The sequence below is a fragment of the Hyla sarda genome, chromosome 2 (assembly GCF_029499605.1).
Source record: "Hyla sarda isolate aHylSar1 chromosome 2, aHylSar1.hap1, whole genome shotgun sequence".
NCBI classification, from domain to species: domain Eukaryota; kingdom Metazoa; phylum Chordata; class Amphibia; order Anura; family Hylidae; genus Hyla; species Hyla sarda.
The window spans coordinates 486,473,409-486,499,562 of NC_079190.1; the positions used below are offsets into that span (position 1 = coordinate 486,473,409).

At 46.2% G+C, this 26,154-nt stretch overlaps 1 protein-coding gene across 1 annotated transcript in view; it reads left to right on the forward strand.

Moving 5' to 3' along the window:
- LOC130357128 (trifunctional purine biosynthetic protein adenosine-3-like) overlaps positions 1 to 26,154 on the forward strand; it is a 64,602-nt gene that overhangs the window by 3,147 nt on the left and 35,301 nt on the right. The window contains exons 2-5 of the mRNA XM_056559544.1: positions 2,438 to 2,586; positions 4,780 to 4,875; positions 15,203 to 15,377; positions 20,484 to 20,595. Of these exons, the coding sequence (XP_056415519.1) occupies positions 2,442 to 2,586; positions 4,780 to 4,875; positions 15,203 to 15,377; positions 20,484 to 20,595 (528 nt within the window). The 5' untranslated portion in view covers positions 2,438 to 2,441. The remainder of the gene's footprint in view (positions 1 to 2,437; positions 2,587 to 4,779; positions 4,876 to 15,202; positions 15,378 to 20,483; positions 20,596 to 26,154) is intronic.

Below are 26,154 nucleotides of genomic sequence, written 5' to 3' on the forward strand. Positions count from 1 at the left end.
AAAACACGTCAATTTTTGATGCAGACATAAAGTAGACATATTGTATATGTGAATAAAAAAATAAATTATTTGGAATATCCATTTTCCTTACAAGCAGAGAGCTTCAAAGTTAGAAAAATGCAAAATTTTCAAATTTTTCATAAAATTTGGGGATTTTTCACCAAGAAAGGATGCAAGTTACCACAAAATTTTACCACTATGTTAAAGTAGAATATGTCACGAAAAAACAATCTCGGAATCAGAATGATAACTAAAAGCATTCCAGAGTTATTAATGTTTAAAGTGACAGTGGTCAGATGTGCAAAAAAAGGCCGGGTCCTAAGGTGTAAAATGGCTGGGTCCTTAAGGGGTTAATACCCCATAATGAGAATGAAAAAACTGAATGTGAGAATTCTTTGCTAATTTATTGAAAATAAAAAGCTAAAATATTGCCCAGTCTGAGGTCAAGAGCACTATGGATCAGGTGTTCATTAAATTGGCACAGTCAAAATCTAAAACTTTTTTTATGTTGTACATTTTGGCAAAACATTAACCTTTCTAACCCTAGTGGTATAATAAGGACCACTAGAGGTCCCCATTCTCTATAGAACATAGTCCTCTACGTCTGCAGCATCAATTTTGTGCACAGTCTAGAAAGTGAGGGCGGCAATATCAAACCTCTGTGCTCTCTCCTGTTCTGTCTATTAGACTGCAGCATGAAAATAGAGACGAGGGGGTAACAGAGCAGCCTGCAGTGACTGAATGAAGAGACACAGCACAGCACAGCAAACCCAGGGAGGAAGTGAATGCATGGTGAGTGAGGGCAGGCTCAGTGCTTTCCCGCCCTCAAACACACCCCTTCCTGAGCAGTGGATGTCAGAATGAGTGAGCAGCAGAACAGAGGGATTTGTGAGCCAAATACAGAAGCTAGACACATAAAAAGACATGTAAAGCATCTACATGATCTAGTGAGTAACATATAGAAGCAGTATTTTTTTTTTTCTGTGACAGTTACGCTTTAAGAACTTCTTTGTACTTTGTTCCATTCAACTTTACCTCCACCCTGACCAGTCTCCCTTTCCCACAGCATGAGGCTGCCTCCACCATGCTAAGGATGTGCCTGAGTTTCTCCAGATATGATGATTAGAATTGAGGCCAAAAACTTCAATCTTGGTTTCATCAGACCAGTGCATGCTATGCCCCTATAGTGCCTGCCATGTCTGCCCCCATAATGCCTGCCACATATGCCCCTATAGTGCCTGCCATGTCTGCCCCCATAATGCCTGCCACATATGCACCCATAGTGCCTGCCATGTCTGCCCCCATAATGCCTGCCACATATGCCCCTATAGTGCCTGCCATGTCTGCCCCCATAATGCCTGCCACATATGCACCCTATAGTGCCTGCCATGTCTGCCCCCATAATGCCTGCCACATATGCACCCTATAGTGCCTGCCATGTCTGCCCCCATAATGCCTGCCACATATGCACCCTATAGTGCCTGCCATGTCTGCCCCCATAATGCCTGCCACATATGCCCCCATAGTGCCTGCCATGTCTGCCCATAATGCCTGCCACATATGCACCCTATAGTGCCTGCCATGTCTGCCCCCATAATGCCTGCCACATATGCCCCTATAGTGCCTGCCATGTCTGCCCCCATAATGCCTGCCACATATGCCCCTATATTGCCTGCCATGTCTGCCCCCATAATGCCTGCCACATATGCCCCTATATTGCCTGCCATGTCTGCCCCCATAATGCCTGCCACATATGCACCCATAGTGCCTGCCATGTCTTTCCCCATAATGCCCTACACATATGCCCCTATAGTGCCTGCCATGTCTGCCCCCATAATGCCTGCCACATATGCACCCATAGTGCCTGCCATGTCTTCCCCCATAATGCCTTACACATATGCCCCTATAGTGCCTGCCATGTCTGCCCCCATAATGCCTGCCACATATGCACCCATAGTGCCTGCCTTGTCTTCCCCCATAATGCCTGCCACATATGCACCCATAGTGCCTGCCACACATATTGCTTGTCACATATGCCTGAAGAGTGCTTGCCGCATATGTCCCCATAGGACCTGCCACATATGAGTCTGTAGTGCCTGCCACGTATGCCTCCACGGTATCCATCATCACATATGCCTCCATAGTAGCTGCCATGCCCTGCCTCCACAGTACTCATCACATCAGCCTTGTATGCCTCCATAGTGCCTGCACATATGCCCTCATAGTACATACTACATCACATGCCTTGAGGAGGCATCATACAGCAACACATAGTACAGAGCTTTAGGGACTCCTTGTACCACCATACAGACAAGGTGCTGCCTGAACGTCCCTCCAATTACTATGAGGGATGTGATTTTATTATGTCGTTATGCGAGCAATAACCATACAATACCAGCTGAACCACCTCACACCATAACCACATTTTCCATTATAGAGACATGACGAACAGAGTGCTGGTTATCGGCAGTGGAGAGGTGGAGGAAGGCCTGTGCTGGGCCGTCGCGCAGTCTGCACAGGTGAAGCAGGTTGTCTTTGCCCCGGGGACTGAAGACATGCCTGAGATTGAAAAGATAGATAAATCAGGTAAGTGGACAACACGCCTAAATGACATACAGTGATCCCTCAACTTACAATGGTCTCAACATACAATAGTTTCAACATACAATGGTCTTTTCTGGACCATCGTAAGTTGAAACCAGACTCGACATACAGGCCCTCATTTACTATTGCAAACCCGACGTGTTTTGTCGGGTTGTGCGCCAGATTCTGTCGCATTGCGCCAGAAATTTTGTCTGCGCCAGAATTGAAAAAACCCCGACTAACTCCATTTTGCTAAGAGAACCCGAAAAAGGGGCGTGCTCCCGACATTTTCACAAAAAAACAACATATTTACTAAGGTTTCCACATAAAATGTGGTGGATTTGACCTGAGGAAAACCAGACAGATCAGACCATATGGGCCCAGATTTATCAAACTGTGTGAGAGAAAAAGTGGAGGGATTTTCCTGCAAGAACCAATCACAGCTCTGCTTTCACTTTACCTCAGCTTGTTAGCTGAGCTGTGATTGGTTGCTGTGGGAAAATCACTCCACTTTTTCTCTCACACAGTTTGATAAATCTGGACCCATGTGTAAAAAAAAAAAAGCAAAGTGTATGGAAAGTGGAAAATGTAGGGAAACCTTAGTAAATTCTGTGGAAAATAAATTGCAGGGAATTAAAACCCACAAAGAAACCTACACAACAGTCTTAGTAAATGAGGGCCACAATGTACAAACAGTCCAGATCTGTGAAACGTGTCAATGGATGGAAGAACCGACCAATCAAAATGGGCATTCACTGGTAAAACCCCTGTATTACTAAAATGCATGCACTGACTGGGTAGCGCCCCCTACAGTACAGGGAGGTATTACATGTTCTGTACACTTTACCTGTACCAGGGTTGGCTGCTTCTTTGGACACCAGGTGAGGGTGACTACATTACTTTTTTAGGACATTGTGTACTGTACAGGACCCTGAAGAAGCTCCTGTCCTCTACATAGACCAGTGTTTCCCAAGCAGGGTGGCCCCAGCTGTTGCAAAACTACAACTCCCAGCATACCCGGACAGCCTTTGGCTGTCCGGGCATGCTGGGAGTTGTAGTTTTGCAACAGCTGGAGGCTCCCTGCTTGGGAAACACTGACATAGACAATGATTTACAGCTCCCAGCCGATCTTTATTACTTTTATATGTAAGGATTTGCTTTATCTGTATTAGTTATCTAATTATTTTTCTTTAAAGGGTACCTCTCATCAAATTAATTTCTGATATATTTTAGATTAATGAATGTTGAATAACTTTCCAATAGCATGTTAATGAAAAATATGCTTCTTTCTATTGTATTTTTCCCGATCAGTCCTGTCAGCAAGCATTTCTGACTCATGCTGGAATCCTAAACACTCAGAGCTGCCAGCCTGCTTTGTTCACAGCCAAACAGGCTGTGAACAAAGCAGGCTGGCAGCTCTGAGTGTTCTCCTTTGTGAACAAAGCAGACTGGCAGCTCGTAGTGTTTAGGACTCCAGCATGAGTCTGAAATGCTTGCTGCCAGGACTGGTAGGGAGACCCCTAATGGTCATTTCTTCAAAGTGGAAAATGAAATAGGAAGAAGCATATTTTTTTAATAACATGCAATTGTAAAGTTATTCTGCATACATTAATCTATAATATATCAAAAGTTTTTTTTGATGAGAGGTACCCTTTAATTCTCACTTTTTCCTATTTTTTTTATGACATTTTTGGTGCCTTTGGAACCAATTACCAGGTTTCCAAAGAGTTCTGGTCTCAACATACAATGGTTTCAACATACAATGGTTGTCCCAGAACCAATTAATATTGTAACTTGAGGGACCACTGTACATATACAGTAAGTCAGTGTCAGTGACCTTTCATAACTCAGAGAGCACTAAGAGAGTGTAATAGGTCCCCATTCCCATAACTGGAGGGTGTTTAGAAAAAAATCTACAGAATATCGTACTGAACATGTTTTACGTAAACTTATATATTGGGGAGATTTATCAAAACCCGTCCAAAGGAAAAGTTGCGGAGTTGCCCATAGCAACCAATCAGATCACTTCTTTCATTTTTGAAATGGTCTTTGAAAAATGAAAGAAGCGATCTGATTGGTTGCTATGGGAAACTCAGCTAGTCTTCCTCTGGACGGGTTTTGATAAATCTCCCCCATAGACGGTATATAGTATGTCGGTATCTGTGATGGTCATGTCTCGTGTGTTATGTTCCACAGCAGTGTTAACCAGTAATCCAGCAATCTTAAAGCAGTTCTGCAAAGACCACAACATCAGCCTGGTTATTATCAGTACTATGTCTCTTCTCACTGCCGGTAAGTTTGGCTATTTTCTGTGTATAAGAACAGAAGTATCTGCTTAAAAAGGGTACTCTGTTGCTCAGTGTTTGGAACAAACTGTTCCGAATGCGGGAGCCGGCACCGGGAGCTCATGATGACACAGCCCCCCACCCCCATGACATCACGCCCCGCCCCCTCAATGCAAGTCTATGGGAGGGGGCGTGACAACCCCCTCCCATAGACTTGCATTCAGGGGGCAGGGTGTGGTGTCATGATGGGGCGGGGCTACTATGATGTCATGAGCTCCCGGTGCCCGGTGCATTGCCATAAGATGAAATTTGCCATAGAATGAAATGCTCCACCTCCATCACATCCTATTGGCTCACACTTGTCATGTGATATATTTAACCGTCACGCATCGACGCGCACAACAGTCTCAGTTTGGCTATCACAGGGCGAGCATCTCCTCTCCCTGTAATAGCTGAAGCTGCATGGAGCTCACATGGGCTCTGTGGCCCGATTCAATCGGGCCACAGAAACTCATACATTTACTCAGCTCATACGGCTCATAACTGTTTTATAGATCTACAGCGCTATCGGGATCCCTATGCCCGATAGCGCTGTCATCGGCGTGCCTCCCCACGAGCGCGATAGATCCACAGCGCTATCGGGATTCCTATGCCCGATAGCGCTGTCAGCGTGCCTCCCGCCAGCGCTGTCGATCGACAGCCCTATCGGGACCCCTATGCCCGATAGCGCTGTCATCAGCGTGCCTCCCCGTGAGCGCTTACTACACCCCACGCCCGCAGCTCTACTCCTTGTCCCCCGTTAACTCTCAGGGAGCGGGGAACATACAGTAGAGCATCGGGCGCAGGTAAAGTAGTACTGCGCAGGCGCAGCACTACACAAATAGCGTAGGGCTAAAGTTAGTATTGCACGTAGGGAGGCCAGCTGGCCATGCGGAGTCTGTTTGCATTGCAATAGAATGAGATTTGCCTTCGGATGGCTCCGTGCAGCTTCAGCTATCACAGGGAGAGGAGATCCTCTCCCTGTGATAGCCAAACTGAGACTGCTGTGCGCGTCGATGCGTGACGGTTAAATATGTCACGTGACAAGTGTGAGCCAATAGGATGTGATTGAGGCGGAGTATTTAATTCTATGGCAAATTTAATTCTATGGCAATGTACCGGCTCCAGCGTTCGGAACAGTTTGTTCCAAACGCTGAGCAGTGGAGTACCCCTTAAACCTTTATTTATTTATTTATTTTTTGGAGCTTGACTAATGGCTTACTACCATTCAGCATTACAGTGGGGATCAAAAGTTTGGGCACCCCAGGTAAAAATTTGTATTCATGTGCATAAAGAAGCCAAGGAAAGATGGAAAAATCTGCAAAAGGCATCAAATTACAGATTAGACATTCTTATAATATGTCAACAAAAGTTAGATTTTATTTCCATCATTTACACTTTCAAAATATCAGAAAACAAAAAAATGGCATCTGCAAAAGTTTGGGCACCCTGCAGAATTTATAACATGCACTGCCCCCTTTGCAAAGCTGAGACCTGCCAGTGTCATGGATTGTTCTCAATCATCATCTGGGAAGACCAGGTGATGTCAATCTCAAAGGTTTTAAATGCCCAGACTCATCTGATCTTGCCCCAACAATCAGCACCATGGGTTCTTCTAAGCCGTTGTCTAGAAATCTGAAACTGAAAATAGTTGACGCTCACAAAGCTGGAGAAGGCTATAAGAAGATAGCAAAACATTTTCAGATGTCAATATCCTCTGTTCGGAATGTAATTAAGAAATGGCAGTCATCAGGAACAGTGGAAGTTAAAGCAAGATCTGGAAGACCAAGAAAATATCAGACAGAACAGTTCGCAGGATTGTGAGAAAAACAATTCAAAACCCACGTTTGACTGCACAATCCCTCCAGAAAGATCTGTCAGACACTGGAGTTGTGGTACACTATTCCACTATAAAGAGATACTTGTACAAATATGGTCTTCATGGAAGAGTCATCAGAAGAAAACCTCTTCTACGTCCTCATCACAAAAATCAACGTTTGAACTTTGCAAATGAACATATAGACAAGCCTGATACATTTTGGAAACAAGTTCTGTGGACCAATGAGGTTAAAATTGAACTTTGTGGCCGGAATGAGCAAAGGTACGTTTGGAGACGAAGGGGAACAGAATTTAATGAAAAGAACCTCTGTCCAACTGTTAAGCATGGGGGTGGATCAATCATGCTTTGGGGTTATATTGCAGCCAGTGGCACAGGGAACATCTCACGAGTAGCAGTAAAAATGGATACAATAAAATTTCAGCAAATTTTGGATGCTAACTTGATGCCATCTGTGAAAATGCTGAAGTTAAAGAGAGGATGGCTTCTACAAATGGAGAATGATCCTAAACACACCTCGAAATAAACGGGGGATTACATCAAGAGGCGTAAACTGAAGGTTTTGCCATGGCCTTCACAATCTCCTGACCTCAACATAATTGAAAATCTATGGATAGACCTTAATAGAGCAGTGCGTGACAGACAGCCCAGAAATCTCAAAGAACTGGAAGACTTTTGTAAGGAAGAATGGGCAAAGATACCTCAAACAAGAATTGAAAGACTCTTGGCTGGCTACAATAAGCGTTTACAAGCTGTGATACTTGCCAGTACAAGATATTAACTCTGCAGGGTGCCCAAACTTTTGCAGACGCCATTTTTTTGTTTTCTGTTATTTTGAAAGTGTAAATGATGGAAATAAAATCTAACTTTTGTTGATATATTATAAGAATGTCGAATCTGTAATTTGATGCCTTTTGGGGATTTTTCCATCTTTCCTTGGCTTCTTTATGCACATTAATACAAATTTTTACCTGGGGTGCCCAAACTTTTTGTCAGAGTCCGGACTGGCGGCTGGTGAGGACACTGGAGGTGGATCCTCTGTGCCAGAGAGGCGATGATGCGGATTGTACTGGGGAATCGGTTCTAAGCAGTTTATGGTGTTCACCAGAGCCTGCCGCAAAGTGGGATGGACTTGCTGCGGCGGTAACTACCAGGTTGTGTTCCCCAGTAGCGACTCAACCTCTCTGGCAGCTGAGACTGGCGCGGTACACAAGGACTAAACAGAGGCGAGGTCAGAGGTAGCAGAAGGTCAGGGCAGGCAGCGAGGTTCGTAGTCCGGGGCTACAGCAGGAGGTCTAGGTACACAGGCTTGGGAACACACTATAACGCTTTCACAGGGCACAAGGCAACAAGATCCGGCAAGGAAGGGAAGGGGAAGTGAGTATTTATGTGTAGGGAGGTGATTACACTGATTGGGCCAGACACCAATTAGCGGTGCGCTGGCCCTTTAAATCTTAGAACATCGGCACGCGCACGTGCCCTAGGGAGTGGGGCCGTGCGCGCTGGGACGAGACAGCCACAGGAGGAGGGTTAGTAGAACGGGGCGCGATCCGCGAGCGGGTCTGACCCGCCACGCGGATCGCGTCCCCGCCAGCATGAACACAGAAGCGCTCGCGGTCAGAGACTCCGCGGGACCCGGAGTGCTCGGCGTTACAGTACCCCCCCCCTTAGGTCTCCCCCTCTTTTTGGAGACCAGGAACCTATGGATGAGCTCCTTGTCGAAGATATTGTCCTCGGGCTCCCAAGACCTCTCTTCGGGACCACAATTCTCCCAGTCAACAAGAATTTTTTTTTTTACCTCTGACAACCTTGGAGGCGAGAATTTCTTTTACCAAGAAGACATCAGAGGAGCCAGAGACAGGAGCAGGAACGCTGACCTTGGGGGAAAAGCAGTTAAGAATGAGAGGTTTGAGAAGGGAAACATGAAAGGAGTTAGGAATACGAAGAGAAGGAGGAAGGTGGAGCTTGTAGGAGACAGAGTTGATTTGACTTTTGACTCTAAATGGCCCGAGGTAACGTGGACCCAGCTTGTAGCTATGGACACGAAACCGAATATATTTGGCAGAGAGCCACACTTTGTCACCAGGGGCAAAGACAGGAGGATTTCTTCTCTTCTTATTCGCATGTCTCTTCATTCGAGAAGAGGCCATTGAGAACGACTTTTGAGTCTCTTTCCAAATCGAGGAAAAATCCCGGGTCAATTCATCTACGGCAGGAACTCCAGATGAAGTGGGGGAAGCGGGTGACGGCCGTACACCACAAAGAACGGAGACTTGGCGGATGACTCAGAGTCTTTGAAATTGTATGAGAATTCAGCCCAGGGTAACAGGTCGACCCAATCGTCTTGGCGGGAGGAGACAAAATGTCGCAGGTAGTCACCAAGGGTCTGGTTTACTCTCTCCACTTGTCGATTGGACTGCGGGTGGTAGGCAGAGGAAAAATTCAATTTAATCTTCAATTGAGTGCAGAGTGCTCTCCAGAATTTAGAGATGAATTGAACGCCTCTATTAGAGACGATATGCGTAGGGAGTCCGTGGAGATGAAAAATGTGCAAAAAGAATTGCTTTGCCAACTGTGGCGCAGAAGGGAGGCCAGGAAGCGGGACAAAATGAGCCATCTTGGAGAATCGATCAACGACCACCCAAATGACAGTGTTGCCATGGGATACAGGAAGGTCAGTTACAAAATCCATCGCTATATGTGACCAAGGCTGTTCGGGCACCGGCAAGGGAAGGAGAAGACCCGCAGGCCTCTGGCGAGGAGTTTTGTCACGTGCACAGACAGTACAGGACCATACAAACTCAGTCACATCTTTTTCAAAGGCAGGCCACCAATAGTGTCTGGCAATCAACTGAATGGATTTTTTTTTTCCAGCATGACCCGCCAAGTGGGAGGAATGACCTCATTTGAGAGTCCGGAGGCGAAGACGAGGAGGGACAAAAGTTTTCCCTGGAGGGACAGGCACCAGAGAAGCAGGAGCAGCAGAGATCAGACACTCAGGAGGGATGATGTGTTGAGGAGTGGCTTCAGCTTCCGTGGCATCGGTGGAATGTGATAGGGCATCTGCCCTGACATTCTTGTCTGCAGGACAAAAATGGATCTGGAAATTGAAGCGGGCAAAGAACAACGACCACCTGGCCTGGCGAGGATTTAAGTGCTGGGCGGACTGTAGGTAGGACAGATTTTTGTGGTCAGTGTAGATGGTGATAGGGTGAAGGGATCCCTCCAGGAGATATCTCCACTCCTCTAGAGCCAACTTAATGGCCAACAATTCACGGTCACCAATAGCGTAGTTCCTTTCAGGAGGAGAAAACGTTTTTGAAAAACGAAGAAGAACCGCCCCGGCTCCTACTGAAGAAGCGTCTACCTCAAGGAAGAATGGTTTCAGAGGATCGGGCCTAGTCAAGGCGGGGGCGGAGGCGAAGGCAGCCTTAAGGCGAGTAAAAGCTTCTTCCGCTTGGGGAGGCCAGGATCTCGGATTCGCATCTTTCTTGGTCAGAGCCACAATGGGAGCCACGATAGTGGAGAAGTGGGGGATGAACTGACGGTAGTAATTAGCGAATCCGAGGAAACGCGGGATAGAGCGAAGTCCAGAGGGGAGTGGCCAATCCAAGACCGCGGAGAGCTTGTCGGGGTCCATTTGAAGACCTTGTTCTGAGACCAGGTATCCCAGGAAAGGAAGACAGCTTCGTTCAAATAGGCATTTTTCAATTTTGGCGTAGAGACGTTGAACACGGAGGCGCTGGAGCACTTGACGAACATGGAGGCGGTGTTCCTCTAGGTTGGAGGAGAAGATTAGTATGTCATCAAGATAGACCACAACGCAGGTATACAATAAGTCCCGGAAGATTTCATTGACAAAGTCTTGGAAGACCGCAGGGGCGTTGCAAAGACCAAATGGCATGGCGAGGTATTCGAAGTGGCCATCCCTAGTGTTAAAAGCGGTTTTCCACTCATCTCCTTCACGAATTCTGATGAGGTTATATGCGCCCCTGAGGTCAAGCTTAGTAAAGATCTTAGCTCCGCGCAGACGGTCAAAGAGTTCCGAGATGAGAGGCACAGGGTAGCGGATCTTTACAGTGATTTTATTGAGGCCGCGGTAGTCAATGCAAGGGCGTAGTGACCCGCCATTCTTGGCAACAAAGAAGAATCCTGCTCCGGCAGGAGACAAAGACTTCCTGGTGAAACCTTTCTTGAGATTCTCCTGAATGTACTCCATCATGGCCTTAGTCTCTGGAGCGGAGAGAGGGAAAATCCTGCCACGGGGCGGTGTGGTACCAGGGAGCAAGTCAATAGGACAATCGTAGGGCCTATGTGGAGGTAAGGCCTCTGCCTGTTTCTTGCAAAAGACATCAGAAAAGTCCTGAGAGGCCTTAGGAAGGCCGAGCAATGGGGAAGCGGTGGTGAGTTGGCAAGTAGGTACCGACTTAAGGCAGTGAGTGTGGTAGGAAGGGCCCCAGGATTTAATGTCCCCAGTGGTCCAGTCGAGGGTAGGAGAGTGACGCTGGAGCCAGGGCAAGCCAAGAAGGATGTCAGAGGTGCAGTTAGGCAGAACAAAAAATTCTATAGTTTCTTGATGGAGAACCCCCACGGTCATGTGCACGGGTTCTGTGCGGTAGCGCACGGTGCAATTGAGTTTTTCTCCGTTAACCGAAGAAATGAAGAAGGGTTTAATGAGACGGGTAACAGGGTTGTTAAACCGGTTGATGAAGGAGGCTTTAATGAAGTTTCCTGCTGAACCAGAGTCCAAGAAAGCCTCTGCAGAGAAGGAGGCTTTAGCGGCTGGAGAAATCCGCACTGGAATAGTCAGGCGTGGAGAGGAAGAATTTACACCCAGTGACGCCTCTCCCACGTTCACTAGGTGCGAGCATTTCCCTGACACTGAGGACGAAGTGGACAGTCCTTTAGGAAATGTTCAGAGCTCGCACAGTATAAGCATAAATTCTCGTTCCTCCGGCGAGTCCTCTCTTGCTGGGTCAGGCGTGACCGGTCCACTTGTATGGCCTCCTCAGAGGGAGGCACAGTAACAGGCTGCAAAGGATGCTGGAAGAGAGGAGCCAGGCGTGGGTATCGCCTGGTGCGAACAAGATCTTTCTCCTGGCGGAGCTCCTGACGTCTTTCAATGTAGCGCATATCACTGCGAGTAGCCAACTGGATGAGTTCAGTCAGGGTGGAGGGTATCTCTCGTGCGGCCAGACAATCCTTAATGTGGCTGGATAAACCTTTTTTAAAGGTCGGGCAGAGAGCCTCATTGTTCCAGGCCAACTCAGAGGCCAAAGTACGGAATTGTATGGCATATTCGCCCACTGTAGAATCTCCTTGTACAAGGTTCAGCAAGGCTGTTTCCGCTGATGAGGCACGGGCAGGTTCCTCAAAGACACTGCAGACTTCAGAAAAGGACAGGACGGAGGCAGTGGCAGGATCGTTGCGGTCCCAGACCGGTGTGGCCCAGGCCAGGGCCTTCCCAGATAGTAAACTTACCACGAACGCCACATTAGACCATTCTGTGGGGAATTGGTCCGACAACATCTCCAGGTGCAGGGAACATTGGGACAGGAATCCCTGGCACTTCTTCGTTTGGAGTCCCCGCCAAACTTATCCGGGAGAGACAAGCGGACTCTAGCAGTGGTAGCGGCAGCTCGGAGAGGAGGGAAAGCTGGAGCTGGCGGAGGAGATGGTTGAGGCTGTGGAGGCAGAAGCTGTTGAATCATGGCGGTCAACTGCGACAGCTGTTGTCCTTGTTGGGCAATCTGCTTGCACTGCTGGGCAACCACGGAGGTGAGGTCAGCGAGGCTTGGCAGCGGCACCTCAGCGGGATCCATGGCCAGATCTACTGTCAGGGTCCGGACTGGCGGCTGGTGAGGACACTGGAGGTGGATCCTCTGTGCCAGAGAGGCGATGACGCGGGTCGTACTGGGGAATCGTTTCTAAGCAGTTACTGGTGTTCACCAGAGCCCATACGCAAATCGAGATGAACTTGCTGCGGCGGTAACTACCAGGTCGTGTTCCCCAGTAGCGACTCGACCCCTCTGGCAGCTGAGACTGGCGCGGTACACAAGGACTAAACAGAGGCGAGGTCAGACGTAACAGAAGGTCAGGGCAGGCAGCGAGGTTCGTAGTCAGGGGCAACAGCAGGAGGTCTAGGTACACAGGCTAGGGAACACATTATAACACTTTCACAGGGCACAAGGCAACAAGATCCGGCAAGGAAGGGAAGGGGAAGTGAGTATTTATGTGTAGGGAGGTGATTACACTGATTGGGCCAGGCACCAGTTAGCGGTGCGCTGGCCCTTTAAATCTTAGAACATCGGCGCGCGTGTGCGCCCTAGGGAGCGGGGCCACGCGCGCCGGGACGAGACAGCCACATGAGGAGGGTGTGTAGAACGGGGCGCGATCCACAAGCGGGTCTGACCCGCCACCATGAACACAGCAGCGCTCGCGGTCAGAGACGGAGACCGGAGCGCTGCTGTTAGCATAACGCCGCGAGCGCTCCGGGGAAGCCGCGGGACCCGGAGCACTCGGCGTTACACTTTTGATCCCCACTGTATATACATGAAAGCATAGAACAGATTTCAGATTAAAGCTACTTTCTAACCAAAGGTGTACTTACCATATTTGCAGACCATGCAGCTGCTATGGGGTCCTTGGAGAGAGGGGCTCCATCTTTGATTTGTCCCTTTACTTTTTTTTATTCTGCAGAACTCCCCACTCCAGGGAACTGATTTGTCAGCAAATTAAAGGAGGGGGTATTGACCAATGGGTCATTGAAAGCAAAGGGAAATAAACACCCCACATTAATAGGACACCATAATAGGAGACCTAGATCAATGTTTACTATGGGGCCCCATTTCCTTTATGTATGCCACTGTCCCCAACCCAAATCATAGTGTGGTGACCCCTGGTTTGAAGTGTGCTGGGGCTGGTTGTGTGTAACAATTAGACACAGTTGGTGATACCAGGGTAGTGTTAACCTCCACACTCCAAGGGTAGCAGCTTCCTGAGCCAAGCGCTGAGGCAGTAATGACCACAGATGCAAGGTTACGGAAACTGCATTTACTTTACTTAGGAACTTACAGGTTAAACAGGAACAGTTCAGTATTTAGTGCAAAGGTCGCTGGAGAACACTTTAGGAATCACAGTTGCTTCTAGGCACTATGGGACTTGTAGTCCTTGCTAACTAGCTTGCTGAAATATCCTTTAGACTGATCTGGGCTTGGAACTTGACCGAGTAGCTTGCATAAAACTTTGGAGCCGGCAAACACTGATTCTACTCTTCACTTGGGAATCCTAAGTTAAGGGTTACTGCCAAACTGGACCTAATGGGACCTGAGTTGCCTGAGACTTTCTCTCTCCTTCTGTCCTTTCGGAACTCGGCTTGCCTGAACTTGACTTGGACAGTGCAAGGTCTGGTTGGCGGGAACCTGTGAAGATTGCTGTCTCTCATGAGCAGATTGGTGCAGTAACTGGATCTCCTAGGCCTGTCCCCATGTGGTGAGGCAAAGGTCCACAGCAGATGTTGACCTCCACTCTCCTCTCCTTTCTCCACACAAGCCACTACTCACTAGCTCATCCTCATCTAGCCAGACTTGGGGGAGCAGGGCAGAAGCCCTGATTGACTAAGGCAGTCATGTGATCCCCTAAACATCCTTCCGAACAGACTAAAGTTAACTCTTAAAGGCACAAAGAGCATAAAAGTGCATTTGACAAAACATATGACAGTGCAACTCATCATAAGACATAACACCTTTAAATTTGGAGTAATGGGGCTTGGAACAGACATTTAGTGAAGCATCTAGTGAAGCAACTGCCAGACAGTTTTTTCCTGGCAGGGGCCATTGTGTGCACTGGGACACCCCAATAGTATCCTGACCACAACTCCAAAGCTAACCTTTATTATGTGCCAGTCAAATATTAGTGCTCATACAGTAGCACTGTACCGACAACAGCAGTACAAATACGCCATCCCCAGCAATCAGAACACAAAGCAGTTGCAAAAAAAGTGCAACAATATTGCAAAAAAAAATTATTTTTCTTTGTATTTTCTGTGGTGGTTTTGCTTCCAATTGACTTCAATGGGTAGGAAAATACGCAGCAGCAAAAATATGGCACGTGTGACCCTACCCTAAGTTTCCACTTGTTTTTTTTTTCTGGCAGTTTTTGGAGATCTGCCACTGCAGTTTTTGAGCCAAAGCCAGAAATATATTCAAAAGGAATAGGACATATAAAGGAAGGACTTACAATGCTTCTCCCTTATGGATCCACTTCTGACTTTGGCTCAAAAACTGCCGTGCCAGCTTTCCAAAAACTGCCAGAAAAAAACCCAAGTGGAAACTTAGCCTAAAGGTGCCAAAGCCATGAAGAAGTTCTCTTCCTATGGTCCTTCTCTAGGCCAACCAAACACGATTAATAAAAAACATTTTATCCAGGCAAAGTTCCATGCTTTGTTCCCATTTTCTAGGACTGATCGATGATCTGACCACGTCCGGGGTGAACTGTTTTGGTCCAACCATGAAGGCAGCTCAACTTCAAGATAACAAGAAGATTGGCAAAGATTTCATGCAGAGGCTCGACATCCCGACAGCAAGATGGAAATCTTTCTCCAACCCCCACAAAGCCTGCAGTTTCATCACCTAGTAAGACCACGCCGCCATTTGTGTTATATATGGGTTGTGCCATTTTTACACTTGTTTCAGTCAAGAAAAATATATTATGAGAGGTATAACAATAATTCATGGGGCACCATATCAATGGATAACATAAGGCCTTTATCCTGTTGAAAGATAAATAGCTACTGCATAAAAAGAGCTCAGGTGGCACTGCTATATACCCTAATGGCTAATACTCAGATATAGGTCAATAAACAAGCTGTAGGTAACTGGGGTCATGGTCCGGAGGTGCTGGGGAATAATGTAAGTAATAACATGTATTCGTAGAAGTGAGTGCAATTCACCACAAAGAACCCCGCACTCACCGCTTAACTGATGACTTCATGTTCCAACGCTGGATGGACCGGACGAGGCTACAGGAAAAACTTGGGGTGCCCTGAGTGCCCCAAGTTGTTCCAGTAGCCTCTTCCGGTCCGTCCAGCGTTGGAGCGTGAAGTCGTCAGTTAAGCGGTGAGTGCGGGGTTCTTTGTGGTGCATTGCACTCACTTCTACTAATTCAGATAAATAGCTACTTGTGCTGTCTCGGGGTGTGAAGGAGAGGTGTATGGGGCAGATGTTATACCCCAGGGGCAGATGTTATACATAATATATACACTATACATAATATATATTACCATGGGGGAGACACTGCAGGAGAGCCCCTAGCTTACAGAGGGACTCAACCTGACAGGGCCTTAGTACTGTACGGGACTATATCCCGTACTGGGACATCACATACTGACCTATCAACAAACTTTCAGGATAAGCTGTCATGTATGTGTATATGAGTAGCACTATTTCTCATCATTATATAACTTGTATACAGTATTTCAGCAGTTTTCCACTCTGCAGGCTCCATCTGTAATTTTCAGCTGTCTCTTAGTTAGTGGGTGGAGACTAGCTGCTACGATGGCTCCTATACATTGCACACATAGAAAGGAAGAATCTTCTCCCTTATATAATGCTTTCAGAAAGTTTTCACTTTCACTTTTTTTTCGCATTTTGTTATGTTGCGGTCTTAAAATAAAAAAAGTTTCCGCCATCATTCTGCACTCAATGTCTCATGATGACAAAGTGAATACAGAATTTTAAAAATGTTTGCAAATTTATTAGAAAGAAAAAATTCACATTTTTACCTGGACATATGTATTCAGACCCTTGTGAAAATGAGCAAAAAGGTGAATCAAAAAGTCGAATCGGCTGCTGTATGCTCCAGAGGAAGTTGTGTAGTTCTTTCTGTCTGACCACAGTGCTATCTACTAACACCTCTGTCCATGTCAGGGACTGTCCAGAGCAGAAGAGGTTTGCTATGGGGATTTGCTTTTGCTCTGGACAGTTCCTGACACAGACAAAGGTGACAGCAGAGAGCACTGTGGTCAGACTGGAAAGAACTACAAAACTTCCTCTGGAGCATACAGCAGCTGATTCACCTTTACATTCAACTTTTTGCTCTTTTTTTTTACCTCAATCATAATGATAAATGCCCCCATAATGCAAAACGGCTATAGCCTATGTTTGTGGAGTGTGTCTGCTCCATGTTCTCCCTTGCCTAGTGGCATAATAAAAGATAAAGCTGAAGGCATCTCTGGTGAGTGCCGCCGGTCTGTTCTTATGTTCTGTTATATCACTTCTTATACTTTGGTTCTTTTTGACACAAAAGTGTTTACCACCACTTGTTGTTCATTTTCTGGCTAACATAGAACAACAACACTAAGGGCATGTGCATACTAAGGAATATCCGCTGCAGCAGACTCCTATTGTTTTCAATGGAATTCTGCTGCGCTTTGAACACTGCATAATTTCTGGATTCTGGACACGCCAAAAGAATGTGGCGGCCACTGGGTGTAAGTAAGACGTACCTTGAACACTTCGTGAAGCCAGGGCACTGTTTGTCCAAACCACGATCCGTAGCTTGAAAGCAGTCTTCATGGGCAAGACACAATGAGTCAATAAACACACCGAGGTAAGGTTACGTCGGTGTGAAGTTGGTAAAACACAAACAGCTGGCCTTAGTGTGAGAGTGCAGCATACCCCTTGCAAGTCTTGTTGCCATTCTGAGACTTGCGGTGCTTTTCACTGGATGGAATTTTAGAAGTTGAGGTTCTGGTAGCTAGGGTCCATCCAAGGCACTGTAACCGATTCTGCTGGGGCATGTAATCCTCCCACGAGTGAGACTTGTAGGATGCCTGGGAATAAGCTGCAGTAGGCCTCAGCTTAGGAGACACAATCAGGGGTGGACTGATGACACTCAGGGCCCCCGGACCAAAAAAGCAAGGGCCCCCTGCGATGCTCTGCTGCTGGTCACACTTTTGCCCCTATTCTACCCAAATCCCTCCACCAGTCCTACACACAAAAAAAACTACATTTTATGTATAAGAAACACTTTAAGGTAGGTAAAATAATTTCCCATGACCAATAATACCAGTATATAAGAAGTAAATATTTACCACCGCACAATAACTGGATAATACCGCCTGAATAAAAGCACTATATAGGATCTGTATACAATATAAGTGATTATGTACAGGACCATATGACGGTAGATATCAGCTGTACACAAGATCTGTACCATATAAGTGATTACAGTTACATCTAGGAACTCACAATTACATATTTTCTGATCGGCGGCATCCTCTTTCCTTTTCTTCTCCGTCCGGATCCGACCGCCATGTCCATCTCTAACATCTGCAGGGCAAACATGTTAGACTCTGCATTTTTCCAGTGTTACCCCCCCCCCCCCCACTACACAATCGTCGGTAGCCAGGTAAATTGTTTGTATGTAGGTAGGTAGCAAGATATGTAGGTAGGTAGTTAGGCAGCCAGGTATGTAGGTAGTTAGATAGTCAGGTATGTAGGTAATTAGATAGGCATCCATAGAGAGATGCAAAGGCCACAGCACCAGTCTGGAGGCTTCGGTCAGTGAAAATAGAGCTGAAGTTTATTGGTTACAAAAAGCGACATTTCGGCTCCATATGAGCCTATATCAAGCTTGATAAAGGCTCATATGGAGCCGAAATGTCGCTTTTTGTAACCAATAAACTTCAGCTCTATTTTCACTAACCGGAGCCTCCAGACTGGTGCTGTGGCCTTTGCATCTCTCTATAGTTGTTTGCTGGATGTGCAGTCCAGGTGACCTGTGGATGGGCACAGTGGATGGGTCCAGTGCTGTTCTCCACCTACCTTCTGTAGTTAGGCATCCAGGTACAAAGTTAGGTAGCCAGGGAGTTAGTCAAGTAGGTAGCCAGCACCCCCTCCACCCAGTGGCGGATCCAGAGTTATCTCAGGAGGGGAATTATGAAAACCCCCTATGTAGTTAGTAGATAGCCCTCCTATTAGTTTAGTAGTTTGTCCCCATATTAGCTAGGCAGGAACATAGTAGAGAGTTCCTCACATTAGGTGTAGGCAGCACAGTTCCCCCACAGTGGGTGTAGGCAGCAGAGTTCCCCTACAGTTGGTGTAGGCAGCAGAGTTTCCCCCCCCAGTGGGTGTAGGCAGCAGAGTTCCGCCACAGTGGGTGTAGGCAGCAAGGTCCCCCCACAGTAAATGCAGGCAGCAGGAACCCCCCACAGTAGGTGTAGGCAGCAGGGTCCCCCCCCCCCAGTAGGTGTAGGCAGCAGTTAGAGACCCCCCCCCCCCCCCACCCCGGTAGGTGTAGACAGGTGTAGGCAGCAGAGTTTTTCCCCTCCCCCCTCTCCAGTTTGAAAAAAAATGATGCTCATCTGTATGTGTCCCAAGTAGTGATCTTCTCCTCAGCAGCAGGGCCCACATTTTCCGTACTCCACAGTGCAGGCCACATCTCCTCTGTGTAAGTCACAGATACGGCTCCCACAGAGGGGACCTCACATACAGGAGAAGGCAGCTTTGTCCGCTGGGGATTCGGGACAAGTGTCCTGGATCCTCAGTAGCGGCGGGCCCTTTACCACACACCTGAGCTTAGCTGTGCTCAGGAGTCTTGCTGGAACTAGACAGTCTAATGTCCAGTGCTAGACTGGCTAACTCATTCCCTGTACCTCACTATACAGAAGGAGCTTTTTGGGTCTCATTGGCTCACATAGCCACATTGGGGTTGCTGTTCACATTTTTTTTAATACATTAAACTAAAAGGGGTACTCCCGTGGAAAACTTTTTTTTTTTTTTTAAATCAACTGGTGCCAGAAAGTTAAACAGATTTGTAAATTACTTCTATTAAAAAATCTTAATCCTTCCAGTAGCCTTTAGGGTCTGTATACTACAGAGGAAATGCTTTTCTTTTTGGATTTTTCTTCTGTTATGACCACAGTGCTCTCTGCTGACCTCTGCTGTCCATTTTAGGTACTGTCCAGAGCAGGAGAAAATCGCCATAGCAAACATATGCTGCTCTGGACAGTTCCTGACATGGACAAAGATGTCAGCAGAGAGCACTGTGGTTGTGACAGAAGAGAAATCCAAAAAGAAAAGCATTTCCTCTGTAGTATACGACCCCTAAAAAGCACTGGAAGGATTAAGATTTTTTTAATAGAAGCAATTTTTTTTAACTTTCTGACACCAGTTGATTTAAAAAAAAAAAAAAAAAAAAAAAAAGTTTTCCACGGAAGTACCCCTTTAAATACATAGAATAATAACCAAATTAATTCAAGAAAAATATATTTTTTTATATGACACTATACATATAATTTATAGTACAAAGGAACTCCAGTGGGCCCAACAATATGTGCTGCCAGGCTGCCCAAGTCAGTCCTCAACCACGGTACAGCCACTTGTGCTGGGACACCACACAATAAATACTGCCTGGACTGCTGTCAATGGCTACATGTTCGCGCAGTCCTTATGCCGATTGATATCAGCTGCACAGGGAATGTTGGCCCGGAATTTCTCTGGACAGATATTCCTCGTTGTGCACATACCGTATCTGTTCCTGTGTATATTGTGGTGACCATTTAGGAGGATTGCCTACACTGCATACAATCTAGCAAACATTCAGTTGTAAGACGTTTTAGCTTTGAAAAGATTTAAGCCTTAAGATATTAACAATAACATTTCAATTCACTGACAGCAAGGAAAGACGGATGAATTGAAATACATATTATAGGTACGAATTCTATTCTATTATTCCAGTGCGGACTTCCCTGCTCTTGTGGTAAAGGCCATGACCTCCTCTGCCGGAAGAAACTTCTACATCACCAGAGATAAAGATGAAGCTTGTAGAGCTGTACAAAAACTGACACAAGTAAGTTAAAGGGGTAATCCGGCACTAAACATCTTATGCCCAATCCAAAGAATAGGAAATAAGTTGTCTGATTGCGCGGGGTCTGGCTGCTGGGACCCCTCGCGATCTCCGAGCTGGCATTCTGAACAGGGAAGCCTGAGGCTTCTGTGTTTGTGATGTCACACCACGCCCCCTCCATTCATGTCTATGGAAGGGGCCGTGGCGGTTAGTACATAGCCATCACGCCTCCTCCCATAGACAAGAATTGTGGGGGCGTGGTGGCTGTCGTCACCAGTCTTCTGACACGGAGCAGAGTTCACTCCATGCACCGGATGACTAGGGTGCCGCGCCGGCGATCGTAGGGGTCCCCAGCGTCCGTACTTTAGGGGCGGAGTACCCCTTTAAGATGGAAATACACCTAAGATATCTGTACCCGCGATATTACATGAACAGATTGCTGGCTGATACAAGCACCGATCGAGTGGATTATAACAGGAGCCAATTACATGCCTCAACTACCGTGTGGCTGGATTTTCGTGCAATCCTAAGTTTTCATCACTGTTGGCTGTAGATCCCCTATTGCACAGGGCTTTTTAGGGGGCATAGACTATGAAATTTGGAAGCCAAAAATGTCTGGGAAGCGAACTTTGCAGAGGTTACTAGCTGGATGAAGTCTACATGCCGGTCTGGGCCAGAAGGAGAAGTCAGGGAAAGCAGATGTCTATAGTTATCTACCGTGAAATGTGGGATTATTGAGCATTAAGCCTGTGACAGCACTGAAAGTAATATTTGGCAGTGGTATTAACACAATGGTGCTCTTTTGGCCACAGTACGGTAGGTCGATTTTGGGCACATCCACACTTGAGGTCTTTTGGAAACTAATGCAGGTTGTCACCATTGTCCTATAAAAGTGAGTTGAATCAGTGGGCCATTTTATAATGATCTATACAATCACTATGTAGTAGTAGTAATGGTACTGCAGTATTATTCTGTTACCTAGTCTCTAAAATGGTATTTGGCTATAATTTAGATCATTTAATATATGTCTTTCTGGATAAAGTGTGGCTAATATGCTACAGACACCTTTGTGCAGCACTAAGTACTATCCTTTACAGCAATGTTTCCCAACCAATATGCCTTCAGCTGGTGCAAAACTACAACTCCCGGCATGCCTGGACAGCCTTTGGCTGTCCAGGCATGCTGGGAGTTGTAGTTTTGTAACAGCTGGAGCCATACTGGTTAGGAAACCCTACCCTAAACAAATATTCATCTGTCAACTGATAAGTGAAATGAAAGGATGGCACCCACCATGTGCTTCAAGCATGCTTTATTCCGTGATCATCGGCAGGTACAAAGACGGGTGCAGTAAGCGACAATTATTTTGTGCTGACACGCGCTTCTTCTCAGCTTACACCAAGAATGTCATCGCCCTCCACTTTAAATCCACCGCTTCCAGATGACGTAACATGTCAGCTGACCACAATATTCTCATGTGACTGCTCCCGATGTCCGAGCGACGTAGGGAGGGGAGTGGAGAAAGAAACAAACCCTCCTTCCCTCGATATCCCATGGTAATCTCAGATCCGCACAAGGGCATAGGGAGTGTCGCGGACACATGTGAATGGTGGCTGACAAAGAAGAAACGCAACTGGAGCAGTGGACCAAAGTAGGCATACACTTCTACTATATTATGTATACAATACAGATAGTTACTCTACCACAGTGGTTCTCAACCTTTTTCGTGACTGTACCCCCAAAGGGTGAAAGTATTCCATAGGTACCCCCCCCCCCCCCCCCCCCCCCGTAAGTTCATGCGGAACACGAAAGGGGTACCCGCGGACAAAATAAGTCATAAAAGTACTTAATTTCATAATGGTGTGTGCTTACTTTTCTAATGCGATACTTAATCCCCTTTTGCCATTATCCCCCCTCCATCTTAATCCTCTTGTTCCATACAATAATACCCTTCCATACTGCGGTGTCATACTTAGTTTAACATGCTTACCAGGCCTGTGTCTATCCCATTCGGCGGGAGTCGGTGGGCCACACTGACGGGTGACATCCTTCTGCGCTGTGCCGGCACCTCCGTGCAACATCAGGCCCGGCAGCCAGTGCAGCTCACGTAAAGTGCCGTCCAATCCCTGCTCTACGCTGACAAATACTGGCCAATGCATGGCCAGTATTTGTCAGCGAATTGGTTTTCCCCTAGGGGTACGAGCACCCCTGGTTGAGAACCCCTTCTCTACCATATATAAATATAAAAAATGTGTACAATATAATTAAATTATTAAATGTGATATATCAATAAAACCAAGAGGGCAAGTTACAAAAACACGCTCATTCTTGTCATTAAGGCCACACAGGCCTAAGGCGTCCGTTTTGAGGATCCACCTCGCTTCTCACTGTAATAATAGTCTATGATGATCCCCCCCCCCCCCCCCCATTTTGGGGCACCGGTTGATGTTCCAGTGATGCAAATTGTAAAACACTAGGATCATTGTGATGGTCTTCTTTCACATGTTCTACAAGCCGGGGGCACCCTATACCTGAAAATACTGATTTAAAGTGCTTGCGTATACGTACATATAGGTGGCTGTCAGGATCCGGGCTGGCGGATGGTGAGGACACTGGAGGTGGATCCTCTGTGCCAGAGAGGAGATGGCGTGGACCGTACCAGGGGAACGGAGTCTAAGAGGTTACTGGTATTCACCAGAGCCCGCCGCAAAGCGGGATGGACTTGCTGCGGCGGGATGGATGCGGGACCCGGAGCGCTCGGCGTTACAGTGGCAAATGGTTTTCCCAATGTAGAACCGTCCACATGGACATATAATTACATAGACTACAAATTTAGACTTGCAAGTAATGAAATCTTTGACATACCATTCTATGCCACCTAGATGAACGTATTTAGCCTCTATATTAAAGGAAAGCCACATTTGCAAATATAGAAAAACTAAGATTGCGATAGAACGGCTGGATGGATCCGGGCAAGGTAGGGATCATATGAATCAGCATCCCCCACACTATCCATCAGTACTTGTGGTAAGTGCGGCAGTGAACATGTGACAGTTTCCTTTAAAACTACAATGTGAGCATTGCTTGCAGTCATAATTACCGGAGGGCAATTTTTGTTGGTAGATTTAAATTGATTAGATCCCAACCTACTTGCTATGGTGTCATTTTTACCATAGGAGAATAGAGGCTTTTTAATAGCAATATCTCTTAAATCAGGATCCCCTTCCACTATATGCCAATGGCGGAGGATCGCAGATTGGACCACATTATCAATAGGGGAATGTGCAAATGAGAAAGCGAATTGCCTATTGTCCCGATTTCGTTTTTTTATTTTTCAGTAAGGACATCCGATCAATTTTACAGGCTCTATCAAAAGCTTTTTGTACTTGTTGAGATGGATCTCCTCTAGCCTCTATACCCAGATCCCCCAAGATTTGGGAGTCCGGATAGTGGGGAAACTGCTCGGCGATGTAGGGATTGAAGGAGGGCTGGTGGAATTAATTTGTGAATCTTTAACATTCATTTTAACCCACAATGCTTTTCGTTTCAATAACACATGGTATAGACAGGACTCAGGAGTGGCCATGGGCATTCCTGTAGCCTGTTCTTTTGCAAACTTCTTTTTGGCTACCTATGAAAAATAATTAGTTTTTTTCCAAAAATAACCTCTTTGCTGGTTATGTGGAAACATTCCTAAGATATATGGATGACATCTGCATAGTCTGGTCCAGGTCAGAAATACAGTTTAACTAGTTTGTCATGTATCTTTACCACAACAATATGAGCATGCATTTCACTGCAGTATTTGGAGGGAGGGGGGGGGGGGTGATGGAATTCTTGGACGTGAGGGTAGAAGTGGAAGAAGGCACATAAAAAACTGCCAGTTATAGGAAGCCTACTACTACAAATGCACTATTACATTCTGATAGCTTCCATCCCCCTCACGTAAAGAAGGCCATTCCCTACTCCCAATTTATTAGAATTAGACATATATGCAGTGATGATAGCACCTTTAACAAACAAGCACTTGATCTAGTGAATTGCCTAGCGGCTAGAGGATATCCATCTAAACAAGTACAAAAAGCTTTTGATAGAGCCTGTAAAATTGATCGGATGACCCTACTAAAAAACTAAAATTGGGACAATGGGCGGTTCACGTTTTCATTTGCACATTCAACTATTGATAATGTTGTCCAATCTGCGATCCGCCGCCATTGGCATATAGTGGAAGGGGATCCTGATTTTAGAGATATTGCTATTAAAAAACCTCTATTCTCCTATCGTAAAAATCGCACTATCGCAAGTAGGTTGGGATCTAATCAATTTAAATCTACCAACGAAAATTGGTTGAACCAATGTTTTCCCTCTGGTAATTATCGCTGCAAGCAATGCTCACATTGTAGTTTAATATGGAGGTGAAATACGTGCATCTAGATGGCATAGAATGGCATGTCAAAGATTTAATTACTTGCAAATCTAAATTTGTAGTCTATGTAATTATATGTCCACGTGGACGGTTCTACATTGGGAAAACCACGTATACTAGAGCACTTTAAATCAGTATTTTCAGGCATGGGGTGCCCCCGGCTTATAGGACATGCGAAAGAAGACCATCACAATGATCCTAATGTTTTACGATTTGCATCACTGGAACATCAACCAGTGCCCCAAAATGGGGGGATCATCATAGACTCTTATTACAGTGAGAAGTGAGGTGGATCCTTAAAACAGACACTTTAGGCCCATGTGGCCTCAATGACATGAATGACATAAACTTGTTTTTGTAACTTGTCCTTTTGGTTTTATTGATATATTACATTAATGCTTTAATGATGTGGTAGCCCTTGGGGGGTGTATGGTAGTGGTGGTATGGTATCGGTATATGAGGGGTTAATGTTAACCCTAGAGTTAGTGACGCCAGGCTGAGGGCTGGTATGCTGAATCAATGTTCCGGCCTATCGCCGCCCTTCCCACTAACGATAGGTACATGAAATGACTGAAGGTCCACAAGGAGATTGAACTTGAACAACTTTACTTAAGTGCTTGCAGTATCCAAGGCACAGTAACAGTCTCATATAACAGTCCTTATCTTGCTTAGTGACTGACAGTTGTTGCGGACCTTGAGCTAGTCATACAGTCTCTGAATTTAGGGAAGATATTTGCAGATCCGTCCGGATTTAGGGGTATTATTAGGTCCGGTGATGCTGCAGAGTGTCTGGGAATTGATACACTCTATATTTAGAATTGTTCAGCCGTTGCCGCAAGGCTCGGGCCTAACTCACTGCGTTATGGGATTGCATACGTCACAGGGCCTCCAAAGGTCCTTAAGCTTAATACCATAGAGTTCACCTAGTCACATGACCCGCAGGTCCTGTAACGCTATGGTACAGGTAATTAACTACTTATTTACAGATATATATCATTATATTTACATTAACCTTATATAGACCACTGGTCTGTTAGTAGAAATAGAGGCGACAAAGGGTTAAATTAACTGACAGGGATCCCTACGTCCTAGGGACTCTGGCTATGGGGACCCACACATACATAGGTACCGTATAGGAC